This window comes from Meleagris gallopavo, chromosome 7 (genome assembly GCF_000146605.3).
Source record: "Meleagris gallopavo isolate NT-WF06-2002-E0010 breed Aviagen turkey brand Nicholas breeding stock chromosome 7, Turkey_5.1, whole genome shotgun sequence".
Classification (NCBI taxonomy): domain Eukaryota; kingdom Metazoa; phylum Chordata; class Aves; order Galliformes; family Phasianidae; genus Meleagris; species Meleagris gallopavo.
This window is the reverse complement of record NC_015017.2, coordinates 4,782,878-4,801,561: the sequence shown is the minus strand read 5'-3', so window position 1 is coordinate 4,801,561 and position 18,684 is coordinate 4,782,878. Positions and strand designations below refer to the sequence as shown.

The window sequence follows — 18,684 nt, the reverse complement described above, 5'->3', positions numbered from 1 at the left end:
TACTTTGCCATGATACAAGTGCTTTGCAGCTAAGCTGATTCCTCTGTGCAAGCCTTTTTCCCCCCATCTCAGACATGTTTGCCAGTCACATTGCTAATGTTTGTATATTTTTTTCTTTTTGGTGCAGAGATTCATCTGCTTTTCTTTCAAAAAGTAGATTTAATGAATTTAACTATGACATAAAGAGGCTTGAATTGTAGAAATGTTTTCATTTGCAGCGTGCAGTATATTTTTGTGTGTGTGCTTCTATGCATTCTGGTTTAGCTTCCCTAAAGCTGTTGCTTCTTATGTCATATCCTTGCCATTCATTGCAGCCCACCCCTTCTCCCTTGATCATTGCAAAACTCTGATTTTTTTTGCGTGTCTGACCTTATTACAAAGGTTTAACCTGGCCGGAGTGCCCTGCTCAGACAAAGCCCCATCAACTGCACTGGGATATTTACCTTCTTCATGAAGTTTAGGATGGGGTGTACAGCATCAAGTTCTGATCTGCTTACTGTGACAAAGTATTTACTCCGAGCAATTGTCTTTCATTACATGAGAACTGGGCTTCAAGATTGTCCTTTTAATGGCATTTCTCATCGGTCAGCATAACAGGGTGTAAAGACACATTGCATGGAGTAGTGACATACCCATTCAGTACCTGGTGAAGAAGGGCTGCATCTGGGAAGCTGACTTTCCATCAGACCCACCTAAAGAAAATTAAATTCCCTTGGCAGTCAGAATATCTTTAGATGCCAATGGTGTTGTTCATTGGTGCTAGAGTAAAAGGCACGATAGGATACGCAAGAAAAATCAGTATCTAGTTAATTCATTTCTGTGAAAGAAGGATGACATCTGCTCAGTGGCTTTGTTTTTATGCTTCATAGGGTCTGCAAGTCATGAAATGTAAAAACACAAAGGATTAAAAAGTACTGTAGATGTAGAATTCTGGTTTCTTTCTACCTGCAAAATATAGAATGGCAATAGCCTTTTTTAACTGTATGCAAATATTTAAAGAATGACCAGTAGTTTGATTGTAGTTATTCTGACAAATTCATATTCATCTGAGTCAGAAAATGGCTCCATGGACTTTAAATCAGATGTAAGGAGATTTAGATTTGGCCCAATGCTTGTTGTAATAAGTTTTAGAAAGAACAACTTGCAAATATTTATTTACAGAGTAATGCAGAAAGTATTCTGCAGTATTTCTTTTTCCCATATGATGGGAATCATCATTTTCCGAAGGATATAAAAAAACCATGATATTAATGATTAATAGAGTATATATAAAAATAACTAGGTAGTATTCCATACAAATAGGGTGGCATGTTTTAAGTGTAGTATTTTCAGTTTTAAATTAACTTAATTAGTGCTGTGCTACAATCATTGAAACATGGCTGGTATTCAGTTACAGCTGAAGATGACTGGCCACGTTGGAGACCTCTGAGATCTGGCACTATTAATAGCCCTGCTGCTGATTTACACAGGCCACTTTCATGGCAGCAGTGAGATTTTTTCATTTGCTGAGGGATAAATGTCGAAAGCTGATGCAGCTGAAACAGTAGCTTCTTCCGACACGCCTCCTGTATGTATTACTGCTTTAGTTTAGGACACATGTAGATGAAAATGGTAAAATAAATACAGAAATGTATAAATCTGTTTGTTTAAATGTAAGCAGCACACAATGATACTGTTCATTGGACTTAATCTTACGAAACTTAGAAAAGCAAACTAACGTAAGCCTCAGAGTACAGCAAAAATTACCAATGAAGTGAGGATTATTTCTGGTTTTGTTTTTTGTATACAAACAGTGAAGATGAAGTCGTCACATGAAATGATCTCATTTCAGTTGTCACATATTTACTTGTGTGCAAGTCACATTTTCACTACAAAACATCATATATTGAAAGGAAACTAGGATTTAATGCTTTAAAGCAGATTTCTGTGTGGATAGCCTTGCTGCATGTTCGCATATTTTTCCCTCTCCATCATTCATACCAAGATGTTCTATACACCACATGACTGCCTGCCTGTAAGTGCTTTGAATAATTTTATTATAAAACCCAAACAAACTACTTCAGATTTAATTGCAGCCACGAAGATGGAATTCCATGTCCAGGAGGGCACGTGCCCTTTCACAACAGATCCATTAGACACAAAGCAACAGGAATCTGGAAAAGACAGTAAGACTGAGCAACCTAAACATGATGCCTTAGTTCCACAGCCAGCAAAAGCAGAGGCTACAGATAAAAAGGATTCACAGAGCAAAGACAAAGAAAAAATGCCTTCACCTCTATCAGAACAGATCTTGGAAACTGATTCACAGAAGAAATTAGAAGCCAGTTTTGCAGAACCTTCTGCCAAGCTTCCTATTTCCCAAGTAGAAAAGGACTTGCCATCTGAATTGCCTAAAGGGAGCAAAACAGAAGAAAGGACTGCAGATAAGCCCTCATCATCCAACCAAGTTGTGTCTGTGACATTTAAAGATGACCTTAAAGATGTCCAAGATCTTGCCATCAGCCATGATGGAAGTTCTCTGTTCACATCAGAACCCAAGACAGAAGCAGCCAAAAGTGAACTGCCTTCAGACCCATCTCTTGCTATCCCCCAGGATCTTCCCCTCAAAGACAGTGCCAAAACAAAACCGGAACCTGCTGACCAACTGTTTGCCAAAGAACTTGCTGAAGATGAGCAGACCCACAGAGGCATGACCCTAACTCTGCAAGAAGTCTCAACAGTAACTATAGATGGCCTGAAAACACCAAGCACACAGAAAATTCCTGCATGGGGGCAGGAAAAGGACATGACCAAGGATGAGACTGATGAGGAAGAAAGGTATGATTTCTATGATAAAGGGGAGGCTCGAATATTAGATGATGCTAAATTTACCACAAAGACTGAAGTTGAGACACTTGCCCAAGACAAAGCAGACTTCCCAAAGGATGGTGAAATTAAAATGTCTGATCTTTTCAAGGCAGAAAAAGAAATGGACCAAAGTGGGCTCCAAGCAACAACAGCTACGAAAAAGGACATGCAGCCAAGCACAGAGGTATCCCCTGGCAAATTAAGCCATGTACCGATCCCTGAGAAAACAACTGAGCACCCTGATACTCCACAGTTATCTCAAATAACAGAGAAGAGCCCTCAGGCACCAAGTTCAACCACTGATAAGACTCTTACTCCAGAACCTTCTCAAGAGAAAGATGTTAAAAAAGAAACCAAGGAGGATAAGGAAAGTGTTTCAGCTACTCATGAAATGAAAACAGAAGTGGATCGATCGGGAATGTCAAAGTACTTTGAAACCTCTGCACTGAAAGAGGAAGCCTTCAAAACAGACGCTCTAAAACAAGGCAGTGATTACTATGAGCTAAGTGACACTAAAGAGAGTGCATATGAGACGTACCGGGCAGATCGTCTGATACCTGAAGACAAAGAGGAAGAGGAGGAAGAATTACAGATGGAATTGGATCAGCAGCAGGGTATGCCTGGTCATGAAATAGGGTACAGTACCCTGGCTAAGAGCTATACACCAGACAAATCTGAAGAACCAAGTTCCCCAACAGAAAGAATGTTCACTATTGACCCCAAAGTCTATGGGGATAAGCGAGAGCTCCACAGCAAAAATAAAGATGACCTAACTCTGAGCAGGAGCCTGGGACTTGGGGGCAGATCTGCAATTGAGCAGAGAAGTATGTCTATTAACCTGCCCATGTCCTGCCTGGATTCTATAGCTCTGGGATTCAGCTTTGGCCGTGCACATGATCTTTCCCCCCTCGCATCAGATATTCTAACTAACACTAGTGGGAGTATGGATGAAGGCGATGACTACTTGCCAGCAACCACACCAGCAATGGAGAGGGCCCCTTGTTTCCCCATTGATAGCAGAGAAGAAGATGAGCACATTGAAGAAGAAAAAGCAATGACAGAAGAAAAAGTCCAGCCTGAGACCTTGGTTGAATCGCCTTTCCCAGCCAAAGACTATTACAAAAATGGTGCCGTCTTGGCTCCTGACCTGCCTGAAATGTTAGATTTAGCAGGGACAAGGTCCAGAGTAGCATCGGTGAGTGCAGATGCTGAGGTGGCACAAAAGAAGTCAGTTCCTTCTGATGCCGTGGTGGAAGACAGCAGCACTGCCCTGACATCTGTGACAGATGAAAACCATGTAACTCTAAAAGCTGAAAGTCAGCTAGAAGACTTGGGCTACTGTGTTTTCAATAAGTACACAGTCCCGCTCCCTTCTCCAGTACAGGACAGTGAGAATTTAACAAGTGAAACCTGTCCCTTTTACGAAGGCACAGATGAAAAATTGAGACGCAGCCTAGCTCCTGACCTGTCTTTAATAGAAGTGAAGCTGGCAGCAGCTGAAAAATCCAAAGAAGAATTCCTCGGTGAAAAAGACTTAACGCAGCATGCAACTGGTGAGTCTTTGCTAGCGAGGGACTTCGAGCAGGAGAAAAAAGAGAAGCTCGATACTGTGTTGGAAAAAAGTGAAGATCAAGCTGACTTAAAAGAGGGTTATCCCATTAAAGATTCAGAGGCAGAGAAGACAAGACCTGAGGCAATCACAGAAATGAAAGAGGAAGTCGTGTCTGATAAAGTTCATGTACCCGATGATACCACCTACGACAGAATATTAGCTACACAGGTAACAGCAGAAAGAGACGCTATTTCTTTCTTGATGGAGAAGGAGAAGACTCTTAGTGTTGTTCCTGAAATAGCTGAGATAGAAGCTCCAATAAAACCAGACTACAATGCCATAAAGCATGATATGGAAGTGGCTGCAAGGAGAGCTGACCAAGAGTATCAGAGTCAGCTAGACAGTAGGATCAGTGAGGTTGTTTCTCTCCCTTCTGGGAAGGACAAAGCCCCTGTTAAAAAAACGGAGCCTGAACCCAAAGAAACTCAACAGAAAGATCAGATCATCTTATCCAGAGAAGCAAAGGATGCAGATTTACTTTCCAAGACTGAGCCTAGTTATGTGAAGGACAGCACCAAACTGTCTGAAACAGAAATTAAGGAGAAAGTAGCTAAGCCTGATCTGGTACATCAAGAGGCAGTTGATAAAGAAGAATCTTACGAATCTAGTGGAGAACATGATCAAACCCAAGAAAGTTTGAATGGAGAACCCTTGAAACAGGAGGATATCAAAGGAGAAGCTCCAAAACCATCTGTGTCTGAGGAAGAGGTGTCTACACAGTTACCAGCAAAGGAACCTTCCACGGAGCTCCTCCTTCCAAAAGCTGAGCCTCCCCAGGAAGAGCCTGCTGAGATTCAGATGGAGAGCATCCCACAGCCTCCAGAGGAAACTGAAAAGATTCCCGATACAGTTGTGAAACCAACAGAAGTCCAAACATTGCTGCCATCAGAAGTGACAGCTAAGGCCACAAAAAGAGAAGACCACGAGGAAGAAAAGTTAGAAGGTGGACAAGAAGAGAAAGAAGAGGATAAACAACATCTTATATCAGAAATACCCCCAGAAATGGACTTTGGGAAACCTACTGATGAAGAATTGCTAGCCAAGGTTTGCCCAGAAGCACTGCCTGAACTGAAAGGCATTATTGAATCAGTCGTGACAGTAGAGGATGACTTTATCACAGTGGTGCAGACAACAGTTGATGAGGGCGAATCTGCTTCTCACAGTGTACGTTTTGCTGCTACCCAGCAGGAAGACATTGAAGCAGTGGACTCTCAGGCTGAAGAGGAGCTAGAGATTGAGGAAGTGGTTGACATTCAAGCTGAGCCGAGGGAGGGCTCCCCAGAAGCTCCTGCTTCACCTGAGAGAGAAGAAATCTTGCTCACTGACTACAAAACAGAGACGTGTGATGATTACAAAGATGAAACAACAGTTGATGACTCCATCATGGACACAGACAGTCTCTGGGCAGATACTCAAGGTGTGCATTATCCTTTTTGTCTTGTGTGTTTAATATTTTTGCTTCCAAATCGTAATGATCAAAAAGCAAAATTATTGTAACTATAGCAGTAATTTCAGCATGTTTAAAAAATGGTAGAATTGCCTACTTTTTTTTTATTAATCCGTCTGCTCAGTCTTAAATTATTATTTTACCCTGCATCCACTGCAGTATTGCTAGCATTTGTTACTAATCTTCTGTTTGTTGTTACAATTTGCTCTGATCCTACAGATGATGATAGGAGCATCATGACTGAACAGTTAGAGACTGTTCCTAAAGAGGAGAAGGCAGAGAGAGAATTGCGAAGATCATCTCTCGATAAGCATAAAAAAGAGAAACCTTTTAAAACTGGGAGAGGCAGGATTTCTACTCCAGAAAGGAAAATAGCTAAAAAGGAACCTAGCACACTCTCCAGAGATGAAGTGAGAAGGAAAAAAGGTTCATTTAACCCTCCCTATTACTATATATATATATATTATTTTTTTTAATTTTATTTTTGTAGTATCGTGCAGTATTGTTAGGTTATTCTGTTGTAGTTGATGTGCATCTTAACACTATTATGTGTGGTGCTATTTAATGAGACATTGTACAGTTATGTGAAAAGCCATGTGCAAGGCTCACTGCTCCACCAGTCTCATTTCACTGTAGGAATCCCCACAGAGTTCAGGGAAGCACATCTGAGATGAATGCATCAGTGCTCCCCTCTTCCAACTTAGGTTTGATCACCTCAGTAGAAACAGTGCTTGGAGCTGCAGTTGTGGAGCAGTGGGCCTGCCGCTTGATGTATTGTCGTATGAAACTTTGCTGGTTTTTTCCTGATTATGTGTTTTTGTGTTTTCTTGTCCATAGCAGTGTATAAGAAAGCTGAACTTGCTAAAAAAACTGAAGTTCAGGCCCACTCTCCTTCCAGGAAAATCATTTTAAAACCTGCTATCAAATATACTAGACCAACTCATCTCTCCTGTGTTAAACGGAAGCAGACAGGTGACTGCACTCTGTTCAGTTATGCAATGTGGCTGGCAAACATAGACTTTTTTTTTAATCTCATGGCTATTGCAGCTTTTCTCCTTTTTTTAGTTATTATTCCTCCAAGACTACCTTCATGAATAGTATTGCTTTTTTTTCATTTTTTTTTATCATTTTTTTTTCCTTTCCTGGTATTGGTTTATTTAAAGGAGGCCATGATCATGTGTGCTTGTCATTGCTTGGACCTCCAAGTGCTGTGGTAGTAACTTGGCATCATGCTTATAGTGTGTTGTTCTAGGAATCTGCCATCATTTTCTTCTTTTTTTTCCTCCTTCTTTTCTTATGCCTTTTTTTTCTGGTGGGAAAATGTTGACAGCTTAAACCATGGTATGCATTTCCATTATTTTGCTTTACTCTCCTGCATAATAAGAAGTGTTTCAGACTTATATCTTGTTGATCGATGTTATTTGCCTTTACACTTTCCACTCTGTTACTGATGTTTATGCTGTACAGTCAAAATCCACAGGGGAGATCCATCCACATGCAGCAGCATGAAGCTGAGAGAGAAGAAATCTGGACTCACACTACAATTGCATTTCAATCAAAAAATTAATATTTGGTAGAGCAAAGTGAACTAAAGTTTAATAGAGATTAGAACAACTCTTTTTCTATATGTTTTACTATTTACAGCAGTTACAACTTGTTGTATTCTTGCAAAAGACCAGAGGGTAAGTGTTGGAAATGAGGAGTTGATTGTTCATGTCTCAAAAAGCGTGTTGGCTTTGTAGCATTCTAACTCCAACTGCATTTCTGCAGTTATGTGGTCAGTGCTGTCTTGCCTTCTCATACTCTAACTCTTCTCAACTATTCTGGCCCAGCAGCATCTCACAGACCTGAGTCATCCCGGTAGTCTTGCATAAAAAAATCTGCTCAGTGCCTTGATTGAATGTGTGCTGCCTGGCAACAGTCAAAGCTTTTTTCTTCCCCTCTTAACAAGTAGTGTAGCAGATGTATTAAATGAAGTGAGAAATGTAATGCAAGAATGACATCTCAGTGCATTTAAAGATGGAGATAGAAACAAAAAACAAAAGAACAACAACAAAAAAAAGCCAACAACAAAAGGGACTCAGATTGGTCATAAAAGTCACAGTGATGTTGATTTGGGCTTAACTTTGAGGTTTGGGCTCTAAAGCCAAATGGTATGCCACAAAGTGAACAAAAATATCTGTAAAAATGTTTCACCATACTCACTGTTGCTGGAAAACTCAGTTATCCCTTATTGTCTTCTACCTCCCCTCTTTATGCTTAATGAGGGGAGTTGAAGAGACACCATGTGCAAGTTTTTCATATAGCACTGCACACCGAGAGTGTAGGCAACCATATGCTAATGTACATATCCTTGAGCCTAAACCAGTCATCCAGTTCTTTCCAGGATCAGGAACTTAGAGGGGCATTGTTTCACTCATGTTTTTCTTCTATGTAAAACATAGCACCATTTCTTGAAGCCAGTTTCAGCTGTCAGTATGTCCTGTTTGGATTGGTCCTCTCAACTTGTTTGATATTTGGCCAATGGAGTCCCACCAAAACACTGTAGTCTATGCAACTTCAGTAAATTCCAGTTAGTTAAAACCTCATTGTTGCTTTTCTGTGTCTTCAAAATGAAACACGTCCAATCATAAGATGCAAGTCTACAACAGGAAGTTAGTATTTGCTCAGATTTTCTACATAGTGGGCCAGGAAATTAAGTCATTCTGTTCCTCTCAATAAAAGAAAAGGAAATTCCCATGTCACCGTGAGGTAAGTGCTGACAAATTACTGGGAATGTATGCCACCATATTTTCGAAGGAAGGACGTTGTTTGAGACTCATCCTTAACATTTGAACAAGAAACTGTGTGGCCAACTCCAAGGAAAGAGCAGTGAAATCTTTGCCGTTACTGATCTAGTTATGGGAGGGAAACCCCACTTTGACTCATGCTTTGTGGCTGTGAGTTGCTGCTGCCGTTGTGCCATCAGAGGCGTGGTTCTGGGGCAAGGCCAGGTCAACTGCTTGGCTATGAGCAGGAGTCAGCACGCGATCCATTTCTGTTCCAAGTCTTCAGTGCTGCTGTCCCTCAAGAGGTAAAAGATGCTTGCTCTGTAATTAAACTGCTAGCAGACATGTAGAGATCTCTTGTTCAGACGGAGAAGTTGTGGTGCTATCAGGTAAGTCAGCAGAAGCAGCACAGCTGTGCTTTCCACTTTGAAGTGATGGCTGATTAGGTTTCAATACCAAAGGAAGGAGGAAAGATGTAATTTGTGATTATTTTGAAGAGATGCAAAACTGCCCTAAGCCAGCCGAAGCAGATGGGGTAAAATGTGATACTGAAGGACTATGCTGTACTTATCACTGGTACAAATCTGGAAGTATAGTGTGTAGCTATATATTCTTTTCCTCCTCATAAGCTTTCTTTCCTACTGTTCGGTTTAGAAAAAAAAAAAAACGTGAAGGAGACTATTCTAAGAGAACCCAGCTACTGAGTGGGATGTGTGGCAGGAAACCAGAGATCCCCTCGCCATGCCTAGGAACTGCACAGAGAGAGGAGAAAATCAAATGTCTCCATCCTGTACAATGTGTAGGGCTGCTGTAACAGCTGACAGACAATTGGGATTACTACTAGAGGATGTCATGTGTGCCCACTGTCTTGCTTCTGCATTTTCTAAGGGCCACTATGGCAGAGATGCCAAAGGATTTGATACCTAGATAGTTTTTATGCAGCAAATTACTTCTAGAACAGCATCATTAGGGTGAAACTAATAGCCTGCTTTCTGAAAAGCTCCCCCATTCCACAACTTTGTAAGGATGGAATCCGACTCAGAGAAGAAAATCTTAGGTCATACTGCATCAGAGAAATGAAACAGTGAATTCATATACTTGATGTCCCAGGTGTAATTTGAATGCTCAAGTCTGAGAGCTTGGTTGAGCTATGACGCACTGACCGTAGTGACTGACCGCACTGGCCATCCAACTGGGATGGTAATTCACCAGACAATCTCTCTCTTTCCAACTGGAATTCTGGCTAATATTTTAAACAGGAGTGATTTCAGCATCCTTTATTTTGAAATTTTCATTAGTGGATTACTTAAGGGATCCTGATTTTTACAGGACAGTTGTTCAGTTGCTCACTCTCTGAAGATCAGTGTGGTAGGGAGTATCTTGGGACAAACCTTCAGAACTACAGCCTCTTTTGGTTGGTCTTGGAACTTTTTACTGTGATTCTTAGATCACCAGGTACATGAATACAAAAGCCGGATTTCTTTGACATATGTGAAGTACAGTTTTACCTCAAGTACAATGAATATAAGACATTTTTAGGATGAGCACGTTTCTGCATACAGTTCACTGAGACATATTCACAAGATAATTGCTTTGCATTGTAGTTCCAAGGTATATGAGCGTTCTAACAAGTATGCTAAGTGGAAATGCTTATTATTACTGTTATTTTTAACCATCAAGTCTTTCTTTGGGTCTCTCAGCAGCAGTTGGTGAAACAAACCAGGCTCCTGGTGTATTTAAACAAGCAAAGGAAAAACTCTCAGTGAGTAAAATCATCTTATTGTCTTTCTTAATAATCCTCCTTTGTGCTCATTTCAGATCATTTTGTGTTAATTCAGTACTTCATTTTTTCCATTTAGAAATTGTTTTCCATGTTCATTATTCATTTAAAAGGGTAATTAAAATCACCTTTCCTGGATAACAGTACCAACTAGCTCTGAATTACAGTCTGAGATAGTAGATGATGACAATTTGCAGACTTAGAAAGGCACACAGGCTGCAAACTGCAGGGATTGAATCCTGTTCAGCACTTTGAGCCAGGTCATCCTCTGGGATAATCTGTGTCCCTTGAACCTTTCCACAATACCCAACTCAATATACTGAGACACCTTGCTTGATTGTTGCCTAGGCAGAAACCCTCGTCCAGGACTCACTAGATGTATTCTGACATACTGTTAACTTATCTGTGCATTTTGTGACAGTCGTACCTATGTATAAATGATTGACCAGTAGCATTTTGTATGTGAACAAGAGCTTTCTACTTGACTATGTTGTGGACTGCTAATTTATGTGTTTTAACCTGACAATTACGTGTCCTGTCTTCAGCTGCTCTGCAGCCTGTACTGCTTTCTGCATTTACTTGTTGTCTGTTCAGTGCCTCTCTTCCTGCTCCCATGCTGACCCTATGCTCTTGTCCCACCACTCTAAAATCCCCAGGAAACCAGCCTTCTTTCACTATCCCTTATGCAAATCTTTTTTACACAACACTGGCACATGCTAACTTACATCTGCAGCACAAACCTTTGTCATTGTTTGCCATCATTCACAATGCATCAGTTCCTTAGGATTATCTTATATTTCCTAATATATTCCATGGCTCATTTGTTTCACCTATCTAACCAGATTGTCAGTTCTTTGGGAAGCTGTCTTAGAAGTGCTACATGTTGTTTATTAACGTCGTAAGAAATGATTACTGATGATAGCAGCATAACTGATTTGAGGATATGAAGGAGTGGTGAAATTTAGAATCCATGACTAAATTCCAGTCTTGGATTTCATGTGATTTTAGAAGCCTGACTCATTTCAGCTTATGACTGGGAAACTGCTAGAACTTCTTTACTTGTTCTATATGAAATTTCTAGATAGGTTTTTAGTCTTAGTCAACAGTTAATCTCTTTTCTCAGGGGGATGATAAACACTTATCCAAAAGAAGTCAATACTAGCACATTTTCAGACTCCTCTGTTTTCTTCGAGGGCTTTAAGGACAAGCACAGCAAAACCATTCTCTGAAATGATCTGCTTTCTGGGCATCTTTCTTATCCCTGTCTTTTACTCTGTGGCAAAGATCAGAAGTTTAGTCCCTGCTTACCTTCTCTCCCTATTGCTTCCCTACTCTGATTACCATCTTCACTCTTCTGGATGTTTTCTGTTTTATGCCTTGTCCTCTCCTTTTTTATTGTTGTTCTTTCTTCCTGATTTTCAGCTTCTTTATTGTTCAGGTGCAGCTTTTTCTTCTCCACTGGTAATGTTGGATCGTCCAACCCAGTCAGTTTGTTATCCGACTTCAAACTGCACTTCTCATACTCCTTGGCATAAGAAATTCAGGAAAGGCTACACAGTTCCATCTGCTGGAAGGAGCTGTATACCCATGTTTGTGAGATACCATGCCTTAGGATGGCCTCTGAAATAAATTGCTTCAGCAATCCCTGATTTACTGGGTCTTGAACAGGGTTACATAGGTCTTTTTCCTGTGGACAGCTGGCATGTCCTGCAGTATGAATTATAGCAGTTGTTAAAGGTAATGTATTGCTAGAGTAATGAGAATAGCTCTCGTGTAAAGCACAGGCAGGGACTGAAGTATTTGATTTCTTTGCTTGCTCTAACAGTCTTGAGCATCTCGCCAAAATCCATTTGGACCAGATTGGGCTACTATTGCTGATGCTAAAAAGTGCCTTGCCTGCTAAGTAACAGTGAGGGGATCCAGACTGTAGTAAGCTCAGAGTAATGTATTAGTTGAGGATCACATGTTTTCCCCAGATGTCCTATTGAAAGATCTCGGTCTTGTCCAACTTCAGTATCCTCATTAGATGCACAAATTCATGGAGGACACTATTCAGTATGAGTGAAAAGGATGGAGTCTAGTATGTAAATCTAAAAGGATTTTTCAGTCTTGTTGGGGTCTTGTTGCATGATCATCAACTTGAGAAAATTTGGAAATGACTGAATTAACATTTGGGCCTGCTTAGTTATATCCCAAATACAGAAAATCTGGTGGAAAGTACTCACATGTCTGCTTTTTGGAACCACCCAAGACAACTGTGCTTTCACGTCAATAAAAACCTTAGTGTTCATATAAATAAGAGACCAAATTTTCTCGAGTGGATGTACATATAAACTGAATTGTTACAAATCAGTTAAAGCCTGAAGAAGCTCTTGTTGTGACAGAAACACTATGTGTTCAGATTCTGTTTAAAATAATTATTTTCAATATTAATAGATAAATATTTTGCAAAGTTCATTCTAGTAATACATTCTTTCAAGGAAAGCACTCCCATCCTTTGATCTGATTTCTGATCTTGGTTAATAGAGTTATTGGATGTGGATGGTGATATCCACAGCTTTGAAGTCCTCAAAGCTGTGCAGTAGGACTGGAATTATGCAGTTCTGAAACTCTTAATCACGTGGATTAGTGCATACACATTATGGATGACATTCAGCATCCCAGCTTCCGTTTTCCGTAGGCTGGATATATAGCCTAAACTAGATGCCATTTTATAGAGGCCTGAACAACTCTAAGGGATGTTTCATCCCATTCTCATCTCATTTTCTAAAACAAAACAAAAAGAATAAATAAAGCAACTTGAGGAGTAATTCATGCACTTTTTCTGAACGTTGAGTAAGTCTAGATGACTGACTTAGATCAAATGCGAAATTTTTCTTGGCGTAGTTCTCTACCAAATTCCAGGGGGACTGCTCTGATGAGTAACTTCACGCTTCTGCGAATACAGATAGAATCAGGACTCCATTGCCAAGATAACAGCCTTGCGATTGTTCTTTGTAGTATCAGTTTTAGAAGAAAGAAAAGTGTTGCCTGGACAAATAACCCTATTCTCTTTTGAGGGAGTTTCTTTTGGTGGAGCAGCTAGCTGCTCCTAAGCATCAACAGAGAATTTGCTGTCTACCCTATTAATGTCTAATTGTTCTTTCAATGGAATATTAGCATTATTAAGAATTAGAGCAGTATCTGATCACGATGATGCATCTTGTCAGCCTTCCAAGCACAGAAAGCTTTCATCATCCCAGAACTCCACATTGTCAATACAGGTTTACATTCAGGATCTTTGTGTGTATGCAGTGGCATAAGAAGCACTGCCGTTAGATTCTTCTGACATCTTGGGAATACTGGTGTAATTTTGTTTTCAAGATTCCCACTGTTTTATTCTTGAGTGTAGCCTGGAGGGCTATATTACAAATGCACAAGTTACTTTTAAAAGGCCAGGGTGTCATGATGTGCCTGTAGTTTTGCACTTGTTTCTAATGAAGCCGGCCAGCAGCTGTACCAGCTAAGTGCCATGCCTGGTACAAGTTCTCGTTTATTAACACATGGCAAAAATAGCATTTGCACAAAAAGGCACCCTCAAGAATCAGTAAATCTCTCCAGACACAGATGGTTTCAGTGAAACAACAGAGATCTAAAACTTTGCCTGTCAGAACTGCATAATCACCATTACTAGACAAATAGGAACTAGGAAAATAATTCATTGCTTGGCATTTTATTTTGGTCCATGTTGCATGTGTTTTTCTTTTGTCCAGCTTCATGTTGTGTTTTCTTTTGTTTTCTTGTGACTAGACTACTTCTTTGTCAAAGATTCCTGCCTCAAAGTCTAGAGCAAAGTCATTGCTTCCTCCAAGACCCAGCTCAGCTTGCTCATTAACTACTAAAAGGGCCATTTTTCTCGATACAGACAGTTATTATGTACGGCCCTCCTCAGCAGGCCCAAGAGACTGCTTGTCCTACTCAAAATCAGATGCTAAGGTAAGGTAGCAGAGTTGGTAGAGAGAGTTAGCTTGGAGATGTGTAGGTAAATTATGTGGATCACATTCTCTCCCCACTGTGTCTGAGTAATTATTTTTATATAATTAAATTGTGAAGTTTACCTGGAATCAGTTACACCCAGTGGCAGAAGAATTGATTACCAGGTTACGAGATTTGTGCTACAAAGTGGATACATACAAAGCAACTTCTGCAGAGGAAACACAAGCAAAATAAATAATTAGCAGGACATATCTTCTTTCTATGGGTATGGATGCTATTTTATTGACTGCTAAGAAGTTATACCCATTTTGCACTTGGGTAAGTGGCAAACACAGCAGTACTCATTTATCCTGCAGGAAAAGTTTTAAAAAAGGAATTTTCGACCAGTTAATACTCTCTGAAAACAAATTCAGTCCCCGTGGAGGAGGGTGCCGTTCTTATCACCTTTAACAAGGGCAGAAGCCAAATTCTTTGTATGTGGGACCATGCTGAAGAAGTTGCAGTTCATTCTAGCTTCCCCATTTTACTTTTCACTTGCACTGCAAATCTAACTGATGCTGAGTTGGTGACTCCTATGTCGTATAAAAGATGTTTTCACCATGCATAGTGTGTCTCATAATGTTTGGGACCATCGTTACATTTAATCATCGTCAAATCATACATCAACTAATAATATGGTGTGCAGTGCACCTATATTGCAGTTACATTGCAGGTGAATTCCCATGAAAATTTGACACCTGAACAGCATAAGTGTTCTTCTACTTCTGATTTGTAGTAAAAAAAATACACCAACCAAGCCTTATTCCTTATTAACAACCAGACATGGAACCTGTCCATGTTTAGATCTAGGAGTATCTGCATCTGTCTTAAGTAGCTCAGAAGCTTTTGTGTTGTTGAAAATGATATTTATGACGGCTTCAGAGGAATTAGTACAGAGGAATTAGTTCACAATCCAGTACTCCGCTAACATCCTCTGCAGTCACTGAGAAATACAGCTTTAATTTCAGTAGGAGTAAAATCAGCCATTGATACATGCTCAGTCAAATCCATAGGAAGAGAAAGGTTTTGTCTGCTGCAAAGGGAGGGTTTATCTTGAAGAAGCCATAGCTACAGTGAGATTAGCAAACTGCCACATTTGGGGAACTCGGAGGGAGCTCTCTCCCCGAGAACAAAGTTCTGTCCACCCTGGGCACCAAAGCCAGCCCTCTCCTAGTGAGTGTTTTCATGCAGTAAAGAAGCCTAGGAGCTAATCAGAGCATGGGAAGTGGCTAGATCTTCACAGCTTCCTGTGTCAGTAAACTATGTCTGTAGGATGAGCCTTCCCCTTTGCGTATAGGTTGAGAGAGATTACAATCCAGAGCGTGATGTTTGGAAAACTAAACCTTCCTTTTTTCTTTTGCTGCTATTAGGATGGAGTAAGCAAGAGTCCTGAAAAGCGCTCCTCTTTACCAAGACCTTCTTCCATCCTTCCTCCTCGAAGAGCTGTATCAGGAGATCGAGACAGAGAGGAGAACTCTCTCTCCCTCACAACATCCCTCTCCTCTTCAGTACGACGGACCACCCGTATGTTGTTTTTTTTTTTGCATATTAGCCCTTTCCTACTGCTGTGGGTGTCTGCCATGGCAAAAATGAGACAACCTAAACAGGGCAGTACAAAATATTCCAAGAGATCTTGGAAAAGTGAATCTAATAGTTAAGATCATTAATTTGTTGTTTCATAGCAGTGATCTTCCTGTGTTCTACTCTAGTCCTAGGGCAAAAGCACCCTCAAATGAGAGGAGAAGTTAGATAGTAGGTGACTCACAGGGGGAAATTAGGATAGCAAGGTCCTTTTGTGAGGACTCATTCTATCAATTCACAGACTGAAAGAAACTCCAAGGCAAAAAAATAAATACCAAATACTCCAAAACTTTTCCCTAGATTTGCTTTCAATGTAGGCCTCAGAAACTGGATGTGATTCCCTGCTTTTCAGTAGGCATTCCTCTGGCTTTAGAAATCAATTTCTTCCCTTTATAAGGCAGCCTAAGGAAATAGATAATTAAATTCAATAAGGTACGGACTACTTCCTTCGTGGTCTTTAAGTAATACTAATTTCCTTTCCCTTTATAGCATACTAGAATATATAATTAATACTATTTAAAAAAAAAAAAGCCCTTTGAAATTCTTGAGTGATGCCCTAAAACAGAGGCCCTCTGTATGAAGTGACCTCTGCCTGGCACAGCAGCTCATTTTGCTGACTAGGAGCGAGAAGTTATCTGGTTTTTGCCAATGTGGTTGGAGTACTGAAGAATGAAAAACAAAAATACCAAGAGCTGGAAAAAAGAAGAATTTCCTTTCCATCTCATTCAGTATATTAAGAAGTTAGGATTGGTTGGGAAAAGAAAGAAACCATTCAGGGAAACTGGAAGTGAAAGTGGAGTATGCTTGATCTATCAGATGAGTCATGCACTGCAAAGAGTTTTTCCTGGACACTAGGAGCAGCAGTGCATCAACACTAAATAAACACTCCATCAACACTAAATAAACAGAGTGTTTAAAGAATCTAATGCAATTTTGATTAATCTCACTTCTCTAGAGAGGTCCACTTGATTTGTAATTTCTGATCATTTTAAAGGTGAAACACATAGGTACCCATTCAGTCTTGGGGTTCCCAGGCTTTGGGGGTTGCTTGATCTTTCTCTTCCTGGGTAGTCATAGCAAAGCCTTGCTTTAAGCAGCTTATGAAGATGTCTCAGCTTGTGTTCATTTGCCCTTGAGAGTTACATGTAAAGGTGGCAGCAGAAAGTGCAGTCCCACTACCAACCTAATTCTTGCCCTCAATGAAAAGGACAAGTAATGCCATTAACAAGGGAATGAAGCTGCTACAAAATGTTACGGTATTTGTTTATTTTTTAACTTGCATGCAGATTTGCTAGACTGTGATTTTTAATCAAGTTTGTCTTCTGTAATTGCTTTTTTCACTTTACTACTGAAAAATAGCAATTGAACATGAGGGACATCTGCCTGTCCACACAACAGAGCTTGTTCATCAGCTGAGTACTTGCCTAGGATTCAGCTGAAGAGGCTAGACTACCACAAGTTTTATGTGAACAGAAGCAGCCAGGCATTCAGAGCCTCGAGTTTCAAGATTACAGAGTTTTCACAACCCTAGTTTAATCTCAAATCTATTGAAACTGATGACAACATTCTTACTGGTGAGTCAGACAGTCAGATCAAGCCCTGAAGGTTGGATTCAGATGGTGCTTCAGTTCTGTTCCTAAGAGGGAAATTGGTGTGTTGATATTGTGCCTTTTATAACGAGCTCTGCAGGAAGCATAGGCACTGCGGGCAGCACATCTGTACTGCAAGGTGGAGAGCTCAGTCACTGCGTGGGTGATTTGTCAGCTCAGCCACACGTGACAAGGTAACTCCAGCAGGGTTGATTAGCAAAGGAGACGCTGAGACAGACACCCAGTCTGCTGTTACAGCTCCAGCTGACAGCCATCTCAGAGCTCTGTCTTGTGTGGCAGACAGGGTTGTAGATTTGGGAAGCACGGAAGGAAGAAGAGCTTGTATTTCTAGGATGTAATTATGTCTTTTTCTTGGATGTAGGATCAGAACCAATTCGTAGCAGAACAGGAAAAAGTGGAACTTCTACTCCCACTACTCCTGGCTCCACTGCCATTACTCCAGGGACACCACCAAGCTATTCTTCCCGTACACCAGGCACTCCAGGGACACCCAGCTACTCCAGAACCCCACATACTCCTGGAACCCCAAAATCTGCCATACTGGTACCTACTGAGAAAAAAGTTGCCATAATTCGCACTCCTCCTAAGTCTCCAGCAACTCCGAAGCAGCTGCGAGTTATTAACCAGCCTCTACCTGACCTCAAGAATGTCAGGTCCAAAATCGGATCAACAGATAACATCAAATACCAGCCTAAAGGGGGGCAGGTAAGGATTTCAGTCTATATTTTCATCTATATGTGATTTAATCTCACCTTTTGTGTTGATATGGCAGCAGCCATTTGAAGGTTTCTTTCAAATGCTACTTCTGTTGTCACTGCCATCTACGTTGGTTGCTTAAGTGATGTTAAATTGCAGTGGTCAGGACTGTATTCAGAAAATTATCTCAGAAAATTATCTACACAAAACTGTAACAGTACCTCACTGAGATCAGGGGAGAAGTTTCCAACAAGAGTTTGCACTCTGTGCCACAGATACATTTCAGTGTGACCCTCACCAGTTTTTGCTTCCTTAGTCTTCAACAGCAC

General features: G+C 40.6%; 1 protein-coding gene across 25 annotated transcripts in view; it reads left to right on the top strand.

Moving 5' to 3' along the window:
- Positions 1 to 18,684, top strand: part of MAP2 (microtubule associated protein 2) — a 177,003-nt gene that overhangs the window by 144,366 nt on the left and 13,953 nt on the right. For 7 of the 25 annotated variants that reach the window (XM_031554111.1, XM_031554110.1, XM_031554112.1 and 4 more), the window contains 7 exons: positions 2,076 to 5,876; positions 6,126 to 6,332; positions 6,744 to 6,878; positions 10,375 to 10,436; positions 14,244 to 14,429; positions 15,839 to 15,992; positions 18,021 to 18,364. In XM_031554111.1, the coding sequence (XP_031409971.1) occupies positions 2,076 to 5,876; positions 6,126 to 6,332; positions 6,744 to 6,878; positions 10,375 to 10,436; positions 14,244 to 14,429; positions 15,839 to 15,992; positions 18,021 to 18,364 (4,889 nt within the window). Of the gene's footprint in view, positions 1 to 2,063; positions 5,877 to 6,125; positions 6,333 to 6,743; positions 6,879 to 10,374; positions 10,437 to 14,243; positions 14,430 to 15,838; positions 15,993 to 18,020; positions 18,365 to 18,684 lie in introns of all 25 variants that reach the window. The other 18 variants (XM_031554115.1, XM_031554122.1, XM_031554117.1 and 15 more) reach the window with 10 other exon arrangements.